Below are 16,213 nucleotides of genomic sequence, written 5' to 3' on the forward strand. Positions count from 1 at the left end.
GTGTTTAAAAAAAAAAAAAGATGCCACCAACATCTGGGGAGCTAGTTTGGAGTTAAGAACTCTGGCTGCTCTTCCAGAGGACATGGGGTCAGTTCCTGACACCCACACAGAAGCTCCCAGCATCTGAAAACACTAGTCCTAAAGCATCTGATGTTCCCTGCTGTCCTCCTTGGGTACCAGGCATATCCATGTGGTACACATACATGCAGGTACTGGTACATATATACATTAGATATGCCAATAAAATGCTATGAAATTAAGAATTCATTAGGATTTAGATATGAAACATACCCCGTTGGGTTATGAACTGGGGGACTTGGTTGCCAGCTAACATGCTTTGGGGGAGTAAATGGATCCTGAGGGCTATGAATCAATAGATTGAGTCTTTGATGGTACATGAAACCAATGGATTTGGCCATCTGGTCTTTCTAAACCTCATGTGTCAAGTAAATTCTGTTTTCTAGGTGTCAGACCAAGGGCTGGAGATAAAACCTAGTGCTAGAATGCTTGCCTACCATACACAAGGCCCCACGTTCAATCCCTAGTGCTAAAAACCAAAACAATGTGCTTTGTGCACAATAGCTAAGGTGGTACAGATGCTCAGATGCAAGGCTTGACTGCAAAGCTCTCCTCATTGCTCAGCTTCGAACCGTTCAGTTTAAAGAAGTGCCCATGTAGGCACTTCTTGCTCCATAAATCTCAAAAAGAGTCTCACTGCAAGCAAATTAGTCCAAATAACCAACTCAAGAATAGTCAAGTTTTGGTCAGGTGCAATGGCACACATCTTTAATCCCAGCACTCTGGGAAGCAGAGGTAGGCGAATCGCTGTGAGTTCAAAGCCACCGTGGCCTACAGAAGTGAGTCCAGGACAGCCAAGGCTACATAGAGAAACCCTGTCTCAAAACAAGCAAATAAAGAACAGCCAAGTTTGGAGCTAGAGAGATGGCCCAGGAGTTAAAAACACTGACTGTTCTTCCAGAGGACCAGGGTTCAATTTCCAGCACCTACATGGGAGCTCACAACCATCTGTAACTGCAGACCCGGGGGATCTGATGCCCATCACTATACATGTACATGGTGTGTATACACATCCATTCGGGCAGACACTCATACACATAAAATGAAAATAACAAAATCTCAAAAACAGGATAGTTACACTTGGGGGTCAGCAGGACGGTTTAGCTGGGTGAAGTATTCATAACACAAGCCTGAAGATCTGAGTCTGTCTCCAAACCCAACAGGGTGGAAGGAAAAAGCGTTCCTGCATGCCGTCCTCTGACCTCCACACTCATATGCCCACCTGTTGGAGTGGGTGGGAATAATAAAGAAGGAATGGGGAGAGCCGAGCCCTGAAAAGGCAACAGTATTACTTTGTTAGTCAGATTTCCATTGCACTGACCAAAAAAAAAAAAAAAAAAATCTGAGATGATAACTAATAAGGAAAAACGAGTTGCTCATGGTTTTAATCCACAGCTGCCTGGCTCCATTGCGTTGCACCTGTGGCCAGAGAGAGCATCGTGACGGGGTGCATGTGGCAGAGAAAAGCTGCTCTCTTCACAGTGGCCAGGAAACAGAAAGAAAGGAGAGGCCAGGGTTCCTACATCCCCCCCCCTCAAGGATATACTCCCTGTCACTTCCTCCCTCTAAGCCCCGCCCTCTAAAGGTTCCACAAACACCACCCAATAGCACCGCAGACTGGGGATCAAGTCTTTAGCACCTGGCCCTTGGAAGACATTTCTGGTAAGGAAAGAGGAGAGGCTGGTGTGGGATGGACAGGGCAGAATGAGGGAGAGTAGATGGAGATTGGGTTCACGAGGCAGACGGGGGCCCATGGGTTCAGAGGAAGAGGCCATGGAGGTGATAAGGCAGGAGCCATCAGCTCCAAACTTTGAACAGACTACTCTGCTTGCTCGGAGGAGCATTAACTTGGGCAGAGGAGGGAAAAAAAAAAAAAAAAAAAAAAAAAAACAGGTAGAGATGAGATGGCTGCTTGGACTAGGCAGCAGCACCATGAAACCAAGGACATATTCTGAGGGGACAATTGCTAGGACCCCAGAATAAAGGCACTAAGCCTGATGACTACACCTACTGTATTCTAAGCTGGGTGATGATGGCGCACACCTTTAATCCCAGGACTTAGGAGGCAGAGGCAGGCAGATCTCTGTGAGTTCGAGGCCAGCCTGGTCTACAGAATGAATTCCAGGACAGCCAGGGCTACACAGAGAAATTCTGGCTCAGGAAAAAACAACACCTCTCTTCTTTCATAAGTAGCTATATGTATATATAAGTGTATATGCACGTGCCCAGGAATGCGCGCGCGCGCACACACACACACACACACACACACACACACACACACACACACACATACACACACACACACTCACCTTTCTTGTACAAAGTAGCTAGGGTACTGGTGCAGACTCCAGACTCTTAAGCCTAATCTGGGTTCAAATACACCCACTAAATTATTAGCCATAAACGGCGCTAAATCCCTCAGCCTCTATTCAGGCTCCTCATATGTAGAATGGGACAATGATAGAAGCACCCATGTGAACGTTCAGTCCTGTGCATGAAGCATTTAGAGAAGTTGGCTTCTGGTAGTCCTTGTAACAGATACCCAGTGGCTTAATTTAAAACAATGCAGTTTAGCCAGGCGGTGGTAACAAACACCTTTAACCCCAGCACTTTGAAGGCAGAAGCAGTCGGATCTCTATGGGTCTACATGGTGACCAGAATAGTCTCTATAGTTCCAGGATAGCCAGGGCTATGTAGAGAGATCCTATCTCAAAAAAAAAAAAAAAAGATAAATAAATTAAAACAATACAACTTTATTCTTCTACAATTCTGAAAGCCAGAAGTACACAGTCAATTCAATTCATCTCAAGCTTTAGCATGGGCAGGCCTAATTCCTCTTGGATGCCTCACCCAGGGGACAGTCTGATATGTGCCTTCTTTGGATTCTTGCTCCTGCTGCATCACTATACCTCTGACTCTGTTGTCATTTTGTTCTCTCTCTGTCTCTCTGTCTCTTTCTCTGTGTCTCTGTCTCTGTCTCTCTCTCTGTCTCTCTCTCTGGCTTGCTGTATTCCTCCTTAGAAGGATCCTTGTGATTTTATTTTGGGTCGACTTGGATAAAACAGGCTCATCTCAAAACCCTGACTTAAACACACATAGACCTGTCTTTCATTGTATAAGACAATTCACAAATTACGGGCATTAGGATAAAAATGTCTTGGTGGGAGGGATCATGTGACAAACAATAAATAAAGGTTGACTTGCACCTTCCAAGGTACATTGGCTATAAGAGGGGATCTGAAAGGACCCTTAATTCATTAGAGCCCCTGAGGCTACATGTGAGCTCAAGGTAGAGCTGAAAGCCACAAAGGCTAGATGGACCGAGCTCCAGTCACTCACTAGGCCTGGTAAGAAAGCAGGTACGGAGGCAGGCGTGCAGAAACATGCTCTCAGGCCTTCTTCAGGGACCAAGATGGAGGCATCGCCACAAGCTAGTACCTCCTGACCCTGCTGTACTCTGTGGTCTCCTCAAGGCTTGTCCTGGGAATCTGGGTGACGAGGCATCCAGTGTTGCTGTAAGTGGGCTCCTGACCCAAGGCCACCAAAGACAGAGCTGCGTATGAAATCTCCTCCCTGGGAAAGGGAGCCTGGGATAGAGAGGGTCACAAGGTCAGAGAGGTTAGAGGGGAGCCTTGACTACCCGATGAGACAAAAAAGTCCTCAGAGGAGGCAGGCCAGGGCTCCAGCTTCCCTACATTCTGTTGGGAGCCCCGGATAACCTCCAGCCACAACACAACGGAGGGCCCACTTGTGCCCCAGGAGGAAGGCTTCCAACAGGATCCTGAGCCATTTGGGCAGCCTGACTCTTCGCTACCTCTGGTTGAGATGTGGTGTGGAGATGCTTCTGGAAGCTGCTTGCCCTGCTCAGACTACCCCACCCTCCAATCAGCTGTGTCAACATGGGCGCAGAGTTCACTTTCCAAGGGGGTGGGGCAGTGACAGGCTTACATCTCCACAGCCCCATGAAAGACATACCATGGTGACATACTCCACTTCCTCCTGGTGGGCCTTGCCAGAGGAGGGCATGGAGGAGCCAGGAGAGGCTCTGGGCTGCTTCAGAGACAAGTTTGCATAACAGAGTTCACCCTCCAGAGACTGCTGTACCTGAGGTTTCGGGGAGACAGGATGTGAGTCACGGAATCAGCCTGTGGAAACAGGTTCTACTTTCTCTGCTTTCCTGTGCCCTGCCCCTCCCAGCTCCTTGTGCTCCCCATCACCAACCCCATTATCTTCCCTATGGCTGTTTCTAGACCCTTCATTCTCCTTCCCTCTGGCTGTTTCTAGGCCCCTCGTCCCACAAGCCCTGCAGGGTCCAGGAGTCTGTGGATACTTTGGTATGTGGCTTATCTGACGCAGTTGTACATAGAGGCTCCCGGGAGGTGGAAAATGAGGAAAGGGGCGGGGCACGAAGCCTGCTGGTCTCTCTTGTCTGGCATCTGGGACACTTTTACCTGTTCTGAAGATGGCCCAGCAGCTAAAAGACAAAAAGAAAAAGCAGGGCAAGAGTCTTCAATTAGAAAACCCATCCTTGAAATCTGTGAGGTCTCTCCATGCAAGGGGCGGGGGACACAAGTAAGCCTCCAGCTCAGAGGCAGGACATCTGGTTTCAAATTCTAACCGTTTGGGAGGAGCGCTCTGTGGCACTGGGCATCTCTGAGGTGAATGTTTCCATTTCTCTACTAGAACTGTGCCAACGCCCAGTGGGCTGGCCCTGCCAGCTCTCCTGGAGTTAAGATTCTCCCTGAAGGCTCCTGGGTGTCATTTGTCACTTTGGTTATTATTCTCATCATTCCTCCACCCGACACATCCTTCGAGGCCACCTCAAGACCATACCTGTCCTTGCTTAGCAACTGGACCATCTTGTCCTTCTCATGGCACCTGTCTGTCCCACCACAGCCTGCTACTGAATTCTAGCTCATCTTCAGTCAGGCTGGGAGGCACAGGGTGGCCGGGTCTGTCCCTTCCAGATGCTTGACTCTGCCTGAGAGCTGAGTGTTCTGCCCCAGATAAAGTGCTTGAGTTGGGCCAGCATGGTATAGACAAGCCTTTTGGCGGGGGGGAGTGGGGAAAAGAGGGATTGCTGGATATTTTTTTTTTCTACTCTTGATGCTCCTCCCTGGTCTACATCCCATCCCCTGCTCTGGAGACAAAAGCAGAGACAAAAAATTAGCCTCAGCTTTTAGTATCAAATGACCTGATGCCTAGGAATAGAGAAAATACTTAAACTTGGCCGTGGCCAATGCATTTGGGAGTAGAGGGATGACTAAGCGGCAGCATCTTGGGGCTGTCAGGACAGCTTAGGTGGGCAAAGGTGCTTGTCAACAAGCCTGAGTTTAATTCTCAAAACCTATATGGTAGAAGAAGAAAGCCAACACCCACAAGTCAAGGTGTCCTCTGAGCTTTACACGTGTGCTATGGTACGCACAAGAGGATGCATGATTATGCACACACATACACATAAAAAATTGTTCTAAAGAGCCTAGTCTACCCAGGAGTAGTGGCATGCGCCTTAAGCCCAGCACTTGGGAGGCAGAAGCTGGTGGATCTCTGAGTCCAAGGCCAGCGTGGTCTACATACTGAGTTCCAGGACAGCCAGGGCTGCACAGAGAAACCCTGTCTTGAAGCAAACAAAAGAGTGTAACCTGTCCTCTGAGACTGTGAGTCTCCTAGGCAGAGGTCGGGGTGGAGATGGAGGGGGAGTGGAAACACCTCAGGTCTAGGGTATTCTGAGAAATGTTATACAACCACTTGAAAATGTGGAAGTGAAGGCAGACAGGAAGTGAGGCCAAACCTTGTGATCTCTGAGAGACCTTGTGATCCTGAGAGAAGGGGCTCTTGGCTGAAAAGCAGGGGCACCCAGAACAAGTAGGTCAGCCTGGAAAGGGGCTGATGGGCAGAGGAGGAGCAAAAGTTATAGTCACATTGACATTCCTGGTGCCTACAAACACATGCTCGTGTGTGTGTGCGTGAGCATGCGCGCGCGCATGTGTGTGTGTCTTTCTTCTCCCGTGTGAGTTCAGCACCTCCTTCACAACCACATATCCCTAGATGGGCTGCTCTTTAAAGTCACTGTTATCTCTGCAACCGAGAACCAAACTGGGAAATACAGAAGGAGGCAGGTCAGAGAGGAGCAAGGCTGCGCAGAGCAGGCAGCTGACTCCACACCCTGAAAATGGTATTCAAGCTCCAGATCACCTCCAGCCTCTTGGACGGCCCGCTGCTGGTGGCCTTTCCTGCACAGCCTCTCCAAGACTACATGGATAGTCCCTCAGGCCCACTCTCAGACAGATGTGCTAGCTAGCCATCAGCCCACTTCACCATCCAACCAGCCCCAGCCCGAGGGCCAGACACACTTACCTTTCTTCTGCCTCCTCACCATCCTCCAAGCAAAGATGGAGGCCACCATCAGGAGAAGCAACAGCACCGCAGAAATGGCTGGAAGGAGCACACTGAGATTCCAAAGCCCGCCTTCATCATCACTGCCGTGCCTGGAATGGCAGGAGACATGTACATCCAGGCCTGTGCCTCCCTTCTCTGAGCCCAGTCCCAGCTACCTGGGAGCAGAGGAAAGCCAAACACCTCATGTCCTACAGAACCTAGGCAGGAGATCCTAGCTCTGGACACCTTCAAAGACCGTGTCTAGAAATCCAGCAAGAACTATAGAATGAAAGGCTTGAATCTGGCTTCCCCAATTCTATTCAGACCCTCTCTACAGACTGAATAGTGTCTGCCCAAAGTTGTGTTTTTCAACTTTAAAAAGAGTTAGCCCAGGGGCCGGGCGTGGTGGCGCACGCCTTTAATCCCAGCACTCGGGAGGCAGAGGCAGGCGGATCGCTGTGAGTTCGAGGCCAGCCTGGTCTACAAAGCGAGTCCAGGACAGCCAAGACTACACAGAGAAACCCTGTCTCAAAAAACCAAAAAAAAAAAAAAAAGAAAAAAGAGTTAGCCCAAAGGATCAATCCAAAAAAGACTGGACAAAAATAGATACAGTTAGCTTTTCCAGCGCTTGGCCAATATCTTATTTTTCTAAGGGTACCCAAAAGATGTTTTCCCCCAAACAACAAAAAGTAATTTTGAGAAAATGATGCCCCCATTCCCAATAGGTGGGGTGGTTGTTTTCGGTGGGTTATCAATGTTCGTTTTTGCCTAGGGGAGTTAGTTATAAGTTAATAAAAGTTTCACTTAGGGATTTCTTTCTTCTATCCTTCTTTCTCTCTTATCTATCTAGCATTAGAGAAAAAGGGGGAATAAGGGAAGGATATAAGAGAGGATATCGATTTATAGAATAAAAAGTAGATTATTGAATCTACTATCCTCAAATGTTTTACATTGGTATTCAAATATTTTACATTGGTATTATAGATTGATGGAAATTTAAGACTATTTTATTCAACTTTTACTTTATGCATTGTATATTGTGTGTTGATAGAAACTTAAAACTGTATATTGTACGTTGGTTGAAATTTAAGATAATTTTGTTCGATGTTTACTTAATGAATTATACATGTGCAACTCATTTGAAAAGGTGATATACAGTTCTATTCTTAAGAAAGCTAACTGTTATAACTTGTTCAGGATGGTTGGAGATAGAAATTGGTAGTTGGTCACTTATAAATCTTATTAGATACTAAATTACTTAATTATAAAATAAGCTTTATTTAGTTTCTTGTATATGTTTTTAAAAGGAATAGATAGATGATGGATAGGATAGTTAAATAGATGGTCTTCAAACACTTCAGAGATCCACAGAAAATGGCATTTAATAAAAAAGGGCCTTTATGACAGAGAGACACATCTGCTCCTGTCAGCACCTCTAGTCTAATTATGAGGGCATCAAGAAACGATAGTGGCAGATAGCCATTGGGCTGAGGAATTGTCCTTATCTCTACTGCTGATGACGGATTGATCGTCCACAATGATCAAGCCTGATACTAAGAAATTGGCTGCCCAGCCTTGCAGAGACCAGGTGGGCCAGTCATTTGGGATTCCTGCTTCAGAGCAGTCTGTCAGATGGTTTTAGGCCAACAGGCTGGAGACTGGACACTCCGATGATGAAGAGGAACCTGTGACTGTCCAGGCAGTCAGCTCTCTCTGTTCTGTCTATACTTTTGGAAGTTGCTTGCCTGTACTTCCTTTATATTAGATAATATTTCCTTCTGGGGTCTCTGATGGGGTTGAAGACTAGATAGCCACAGTGTTACTATTTTTGAAAAATAGGATAAGACTCAGTAGGATAGGATAGATAGTGAAATAATTTCTCTAGGATTGTCAAATACGAATGGACTGGTCTTTGTAGGTGTTACTTTTACTGAATAATTCTTTTTTTTTTTTTTTGGTTTTTCGAAACAGAGTTTCTCTGTGTAGCCTTGACCATCCTGGACTCACTTTGTAGACCAGGCTGGCCTCGAACTCACAGCGATCCGCCTGCCTCTGCCTCCTGAGTGCTGGGATTAAAGGCGTGCGCCACCACGCCCGGCTCTGAATAATTCTTATAATTATTTTTATTGTATATAGTTTATTATATTTAATAGAAAGGGGAAGATGAAGAGGAGATAAATGTTTTTGTGTTGATCCCAAGTGTGGGATGGGGAACAGACTTGTGAACAGGATGTTTTTCCACTTAGAAGTCAAACCATTTTGTTGGGGGAGCATGGATGTTGCCAGCTGAAAACATCCTAGTAGAGACTCTGAAAGTAGATATATATATGAGCCCAAACCAAGAGGCTGGAGAAAGAGGACTTGGGATTGTTTTGGCTGTTCATCAAGACTTCGAGAGACAGGGAAAGCTTTAAGGCTGTGGGCTCCAGCTGAGGCTCTGGGCCTCGGCTGCTGTTCCAGGTTCCTTGGTTGAATTGCAGGTTTGCTGAGGTCCTGCTGGCTACACCCAGAGAAGCGTTCCTCAGATCTGATATCCTTAAGGTTTCATTATTATCGTCTTTAATCTCCCTTTCCTATTGTTTGGGACAGTTGGGTTGTAAGTGAGGTATGCTCTGTTAGTAAGTTTACAATAAAATATAATTGTTTTAAAAATTTGAGCCTATAAAATCCGGCTTCCCCAATTCTATTCACACCTTCTCTATAGACTGAATAGTGTCTGTCCAAAGTTGTGTTTACCAAGAGACTATGAGTGTGACCTATGTGGATGGAGGATCTTTGCAGATGTTACTGAGTAGGTTAGAGTGGGCCCAACCCAATGTCCATTATTTTTTTTTTCCAGAGAGAAAATTGTTTCAGGTGTTTGCTTTTGTTTTCATCCTCTTGTCTTTGATGTGTGGTTATTGTTTTGCCATTAGCTGTTGTTTTGTTGGTTTGGGTTTTTTAAGACAGAATCTCAGGTAGCCCAGGCTAATGTCAAACTCAATATGTAGATGAGGATGACCTTGAACTCCTGACCTTCATGCCTCCATGGCCTCTTAGAAGTTGGACCAGAAGGCATCCCTGTGGCCTTACAGCCCTGTGTCACACTCACACACATCCCAGCCATCTTTCTAAGAATCTCTCTCCCACTGAGCACCATACTCATGTCTCTAGAACTCAACACATTCCTACCGGAAAGAAATTAGCTCCAATTTAAAGTAGGATGAATAAATAAATAAATAAATCAGGATGAACGAATGAACAAATGAACCAACAAACCTACAAACTATGCTGTCCTAGGATTAGGGCTTGCTGGGAACTGAAGGCAAGTTGGGAGGGCCAACGTTCTTTTTTTTTTTTTTTTTAAGATGTATTTATTTATTTATTTATTATGTATGCAGTGTTCTGCCTGCATGTATGCCTGTACACCAGAGAAGGCCCAGTTCTCATTATGGATGGTTGTGAGCCACCATGTGGTTGCTGGGTATTGAACTCGGGACCTCTGGCAGAGCAGCCAGAGCTCTTAACCTCTGAGCCATCTCTCCAGCCCCAGCACTCTTAACTATACAAATGGAGGCTAAGACTTGCGAGGCTATTGGAAGAGTTTGGGTGAACTGGACCACAAAAGACAGCATCCTCCAACTGGTTTACCTGTCATCGGAGTAGTGGTTGCTCTGCGTTGAGAACGTGCTGGTCTCTTTTACAGCGACTGTCTCTGTTGTGAACATGGTGGTGGTGGAGGTGATGGGGAGCGTGGTCGACACTGTAATGGGTGCCTCAGGTGCTTGGCATAAGACAGATTATAACACCATTCCAGCCACCCACTCGCAGTGTGCCCTTGCTCTGAGCCTGTGAGGGAGTGTGGGCCATCCCAGCCAGAGGACCCTGGAGCCGGGCTGTGACAAGCAATTATAACTGGACAGCTAATATCCCCCTTGGTCTCTAGGAGAGCCCAGAGCTTCTGGGGCAGTGGGGCTGGAAACAAGTCCAAGGACGATGATGAGCAAAGGGCAGCTAAATTCCCCAACTGCTATGACAGTGCTCCAGCCAATGCCTCCCTCCAACTTTATCAGGCAAGGCCCGGGACCAGACAGGAAACCTGAAAAGTGGCTAGCGCAACCTAGATTCAATACTTGTAAGGTCAGAGTCATGCTGGGGGAAAAACATCTAACATTGGGGTTGAGGAGATGGATCAGCAGTTAAAATTGCACAAGGTTCTTGCAGAGGACACAGGTTCAGTTCCCAGCACCCACATGGTGGCACACAATCATCCGTAACTCCAGTTCTAGGGGATCTGATGCCTTGTTCTGGCTTCCATGGGCATCTGACATGCATGTGATGCAAACACACCCATGTATAGAACATAAAAAAATTCTTCAATAGCAAAAAGCATCAGGAAGATGCTTTCTTGGGACATGTTGTCAGGGTTCAGCAAGGTAATGCAAGGGAGCCCTGGTGACTGTGCACTGACTGCCCTCATCTGTCACCTGTATTTACAAGGGCCCTATGACCTGGTACTGCCTGTCAGAGGGTAGCAGAGCAGAACCCAAGAGAGGAACTACTCCAAGCCAATGTACCAAGACCTCTGAGCTGACACCATCACCACCATCACCGCCACCATCACCACCACCGCCACCATCACCACCACCACCACCATGAGTTTCTGCATAGAGTATCTAAAGGGACTATCAAAGAGAACATAATTAAGCCAAAGATACAAACGGGCTCCTTGGGACATTACAGACATCAGAAATGCAGCCTTTGAAGACCTTGGAAATGAGACCACAACACCCCAATTAAGCTGGTACCATTTCCCTCAGGATAGATACAGAATGTGAGCGAGAAGGGCGTCAGGTAAAGGCAACACCCAGAGCTCCTCAGAGAGCAAGGCACCCACCCTTCCCATGGAACTCCAGGAAAGCATTGGCAGGAACCCTCAGAAGGGGTATCTTTGGCCTATGAGCTGGAGATACAGACGACCACCCTATCCTCTCCTGGTAAGAGACCCAAGATGCAGCTGTGCAAAGAAGAGAAGGGAAAATGCATGGTCTCCTTGGAGTCAGGACACATTTAAGAGAAGCCCTGTCTCTTCTAATCCCAAGCAGTCAATCAAGGGAATATGGGACTTCAGGACTCGACCTTCCCCACAATGCAACAGTTCACATGAGTGACAGCTAATTCCTTTAGGTGGGACCTGAGGGACCAGAAAGGGCACTTAAAGAGATGTGCACACACTCTTACCTGGGTCAATGTTCACAACAACTTTAAACTTGTAATCATATCCAAATCTGTCAATTGCGCACCAGTAAACGTCAGCATCGCTCATCCTCAGATCCTCCATGGTCACTGTGACAATGAGGTCTGTCTGGTTGTCCATGATGGACACACGGTTCTTCTTCACCTGCTCTGATGCATCAGTTTGAATGAGAATCTTACAGGTACTCCAGTCAGGTCCTTGGCACCAGTACTTTCTGTGACTCCTCCAGGGTGAGGTATAACGGCACTGCACAGTCAAGGAGCCCTGCTCCTGACCTCTCACCTCTTCTGGGCCTGTGATTAGATTCTGAGCAGTGGAGCAGCCTGGAAAATACAAACCCACGGACCACTGATCTCCTACTCCAAGGATGGGGCATAACACCAATTCCAAAAGCATCATTAATTGAATAGTGGTCAAAGGGGGGACAACTCTTCTCCAAGACAGGCTGCCTGCCACCCCTTAACATCCTGCTGAGTCAGAGGAGCCAGGAAAAATCTGGAGAGAACAGTTACAGCTCTCAAAAAAAAATGGCTGGGGCTGGAGAGATGGCTCAGCAGTTAAGAACATTGACTGCTCTTCCAGAGGACCGGGGTTCAATTCCCAGCACACACATGGCAGCTCATGACTGTCTGTAACTCCCAAGATCTGACACCTTCACACAGACATACATGCAGGCAAAATACCAATGCACATAAAATAAAAATAAATAAATTATAAAAGTTATGAATTTTAAGAATGGCCAAGCATGGTGGAACAGACCATTAATTCCAGCCCTCAGTAGTCAAAAGCAGGCAAATGGCTGAGTTCCAGGCCAGCCTGGCCTACATAGCAAGTTCCAGGATAGCCAGGACTAACCACAGAGAGAGACTCCAGTGTGGGGCAAGACCCTGGGTTCCATCCCTAACACCTGCCCTTCCCCCACCATAGAAACAACATGCAGGCATGGTGCTGCACATACCTAAACCCATAAGTGAAGAGATTGGAACAAGTGGATCATGAATCTAAAGCTAGCCTGGGCTACACAGTGAAACTCTGACTCAAAAACCAGTTACTCTCCCCCCAACAACAACTTCTTCTTCTTCTTCTTCTTCTTCTTCTTCTTCTTCTTCTTCTTCTTCTTCTTCTTCTTCTTCTTCTTCTTCTTCTTCTTCTTCTTTCTCTTTTTCTTCTTCGCTTTTCGGTTTTTGTTTGTTTTGTTTTTAGAGACAGGGTTTCTCTGTGTATCCTTGGCTGTCCTGGACTCACTTTGTAGACCAGGCTGGCCTTGTCCACCAGCCCCTGCCTCCCCTAAGTGCTGGGACTATAAGCATGCACCACCGTGCCAGGCTCACTACCACCCCTGCACTTCTTTATACCCAACACATATGCCTGTGTGTGTGTGTGTGTGTGTGTGTGTGTGTTGTATGGGGGGCAGCACATGCATGTTTGATGCATGAACCTGACTGAATATGTAGACGGCAGTGAAGACTTGGACGTCCTGTTCTGTTATTTGCTGCCTTATTCCTATATAAGATGTACTTTTATTTTATGTTTGGGTGTTTTGCCTGCTTATATGTCTGTGTGCCACATGAATGCCTGGTGCCTTCAGAGGCCAGGAGAAGGTGTCAGAGCCCCTGGAACTGGAGTTACAGATGGTTATGAACCACAGTGTGGCTGCTGCCAAAGAACCAGAGTCCTCTGTAAGAACAAGTGCTCTTGATGGCTGAACCGACTCTCCAACCCCTCTGCCTTATTCCTTTGAGAGTCTCTCACCTGAGCCTGGAGCTACACTAGTGGCCAGCAAGCCCAAAGAATCCACCCTGTCCCTACCCGCACAGCACTGGGGTGACAGGCACACGAGCAGCCACAGCCTGGTTTATTATGTGGGTACTGGGATCCGAACTCAGGTCCTCTTGCTCACAGTGACGGCTCTTACCGACTGAGCCATCTCACCAGCCCAGAAATCCACATATTGGTGAAGATTCTCTCACAATGACCCTCATGTGCCAGTGTGAGAGGGAGGAGTAGAAGACTCACCTCCACAGGACAAGGACTCTCAGAACCCACCATGAGGAGGTCCAGCGAAGCCACAGCTAACCGCTCTGAGGGGCTGGAGGTTACAGTGGGCTCCTAAAGTCACCCATCGTGGATGAATAGCTCTGATTTCTCTACTCTATGGCTTGTAGCACACAGGCCCTACTGTCTGCATGAAGTGAGTGGGTGCATTTGTCAAAAAAGCAAACCTTTGAGCTTCAGATGGATTTTTCCGTTCTGTTCCTTTGCCTACGTGTGCATCCCACACTGATATTACACTGTCCTGCCACTTAGTGTCACATGTGTTCTAGACAATGAGAGGAGTTTCTTCTGAAAATACATGTTGATTTCTCACCTTTGAAAGATTCAGGACACACTGAAATGTTTCTTTGCAAGAATAATCTTTGGGAGCTATCAAGGCGGCTCCGTGGTAAAGGCACTTGCCGTCAAGCCTGATGACCTACGTGGGTAGAAGGAAAAAACTGACTCCTGAAAGTTGTCCTCTGACGTCAACACCCAAGATCACACGCAATATACTCACGCCCAAACAAACAAAAGGAAGGAGGAAGAAAGTGGCTTCGCAATTATGAAATAGCCTTGAATTTAATTAGGCTCTTCAGTATTTTAACCACGTTTTTATTACACATGCTGGACTGTCATTTCTCTCCCTCCCTTTTTTCTTTATCAAAAAAGTTTTGAAATTTAGTTGGGACATTGGTTAGGTTTTTTGTTGTTGTTGTTGTTTTTGTTTTGTTTTTTGTCTCTGTGATAAAATACCTGAGAAAGGAAGACATTTTATGACTTGTTGTAGCAGGGAGGACATGACAAGAGCTCACAGAGAACTGACTTCCATAATTTATCCTTTGACTTGTGTGCTCACTCTGTCTGTCTGTCTGTCTGTCTGTCTCTCTCTCCCTCTCTCTCTCACACACACACACACACACACACACACACACACACACACACACACTAGAACAACAACAAAACCTGAGCTCTGGGCATGGGAACACATGCCTGTAATCTTAGCACTGCTAGCAGCCAGCATGATCTGTGTAGCTAGTTCAAAGCCAGCCTGAACTACATAAGGAAACTTTGTCTCCAAAAAAAAAAAAAAAAAAAAAAAGGCAGAAACATGGGGACCGCATACATAACTCGATGGTAGAGTGCTTCCTTGGCACCTTGAGGTCCTGGGCTCAGTCCTCCCAGCATGGAGGAAGGTGCCAGGCTGTTAATTAACTGAAGCACATTTAAAGCTAAGAGTTTATGCAGTTCTGCCTTTAAAACTGATACATAATTCACATGCAGTAAATTTAACTCTTTGAACACACCCAACGCAGTGGATTTTACAACATTCATAGCCTTAGGACCGTCTCTGCAGTCTTAGTCCAGAACTTTCTTTTCTTTTCTCAGCATGAAGAGCTACCTCACAGTGCTGATCATTGCTTCCCTTGGAGCCTGTCTCACTACCTTCTCACCACTCACACTAGTCCACTTTCCTGGCCCCATGGATTCACCTGCCCTGGACATTTCATAAGAACAGTATCATGGGGTGTATGGTGTTATCTCGCTTCTTCCACTTAGCATCATGTTTTCTAGTTCCATCTGTATTGTAGCCTCTGTCACTAGGTACTTCAGTCTGGTCTTAACAGAGTTATGTTCCACTATATGGCTATGCCATGTTTTACTTAACCATGCACTAAAGTGGGCCAGACATTTAGACTGTTCCCACCTTTTATAGATTATTAATACCACTATCATGTCCATTCATACTCTCAGCTTTTTCCTTTTTTTTGTTTGTTCATTCGTTCGTTTGTTTTTGTTGTTGTTTGTTTGATTTTTCGAGACAGGATTTCTCTGTGTGTAGCCCTAGCTGTTATGGAACTTGCTCTGTAGACCAGGCTGACCTCAAATTCATGGAGATTTGCCTGCCTCTGCCTTCTGAGTGCTGGGATTAAAGGCATGCACCACCACCTGGTGTATTCTTAGCTTCTTCGTGGATGTGAGACTGTAGTTCATTTTGGTCATGTGGCAACACCATATCTATCATTCTGAAGAGCCACTGTATAGTTTTCCAGAGTGGTCTTGCCACTATACATGTTCATTAACAATGTACATCTTCTGCAGTTAATTATAGACTCTTGGGAGCTGGAGAAATAGCTCAGAGATTAAGAGCATGCAGTGCTCTTGCAAAGGACCCAAGTTCCATTTTGAGCACCCACATCAGGCAGCTCATAACAGTCTGTAACTCCAGCTCCAGGGGATCTAACGCCCTCTTCTGGCCTCTCTAGAACACATGTGCTCTCTCTGTCACTGTCTCTGTCTCTCTCTCAGTGCTAGTCTTTATTTTTATTGTCATTGTTGAAGACTGTATAGTACAGTATATTGAATAAAGCCAAAGCCAGCCATATATCTCATTCCATCAGTGCCCTATTGTTACACATACTAAATAAAATCTTAACAGAAAATGTATTCTTTTGTTGTCGTCGTTTTGTTTTTTTGAGACAGGGT

General features: G+C 46.4%; 2 protein-coding genes across 3 annotated transcripts in view; one reads left to right on the forward strand and one right to left on the reverse strand.

The window, feature by feature from the left end:
• The window catches only part of Rab37 (RAB37, member RAS oncogene family), a 62,766-nt gene that overhangs the window by 18,167 nt on the left and 28,386 nt on the right, over window positions 1-16,213 (forward strand). The gene's annotated exons all lie outside the window — the stretch shown is intronic.
• Cd300lf (CD300 molecule like family member f) lies at window positions 3,441-12,535 on the reverse strand. Its single transcript, XM_051159011.1, has 6 exons — window positions 11,677-12,535; window positions 10,087-10,198; window positions 6,436-6,566; window positions 4,524-4,552; window positions 4,054-4,173; window positions 3,441-3,665 (listed from the first exon to the last, which is right to left on the reverse strand). The coding sequence occupies exons 1-6, from the start codon at window positions 12,089-12,091 to the stop codon at window positions 3,510-3,512; spliced, it is 963 nt and encodes a 320-aa protein (XP_051014968.1). The 5' UTR covers window positions 12,092-12,535; the 3' UTR covers window positions 3,441-3,509.

The sequence above is a fragment of the Acomys russatus genome, chromosome 16, assembly GCF_903995435.1.
Source record: "Acomys russatus chromosome 16, mAcoRus1.1, whole genome shotgun sequence".
Taxonomy (NCBI): domain Eukaryota; kingdom Metazoa; phylum Chordata; class Mammalia; order Rodentia; family Muridae; genus Acomys; species Acomys russatus.

Bases quoted from the DNA above. Each gene is read 5' to 3' on its own strand.
- Cd300lf (XM_051159011.1), bottom strand. From the start codon at position 12,091: ATGATGCTTTTGGAATTGGTGTTATGCCCCATCCTTGGAGTAGGAGAT. The intron at 6,567-10,086 runs GTAAACCAGTTG...CTGCCATTCCAG, and splicing joins AACCACTACTCCGATGACAG to GCACGGCAGTGATGATGAAG. The intron at 4,174-4,523 runs GTGTCCCAGATG...CAGGTACAGCAG, and splicing joins CATCTTCAGAACAGGTAAAA to TCTCTGGAGGGTGAACTCTG.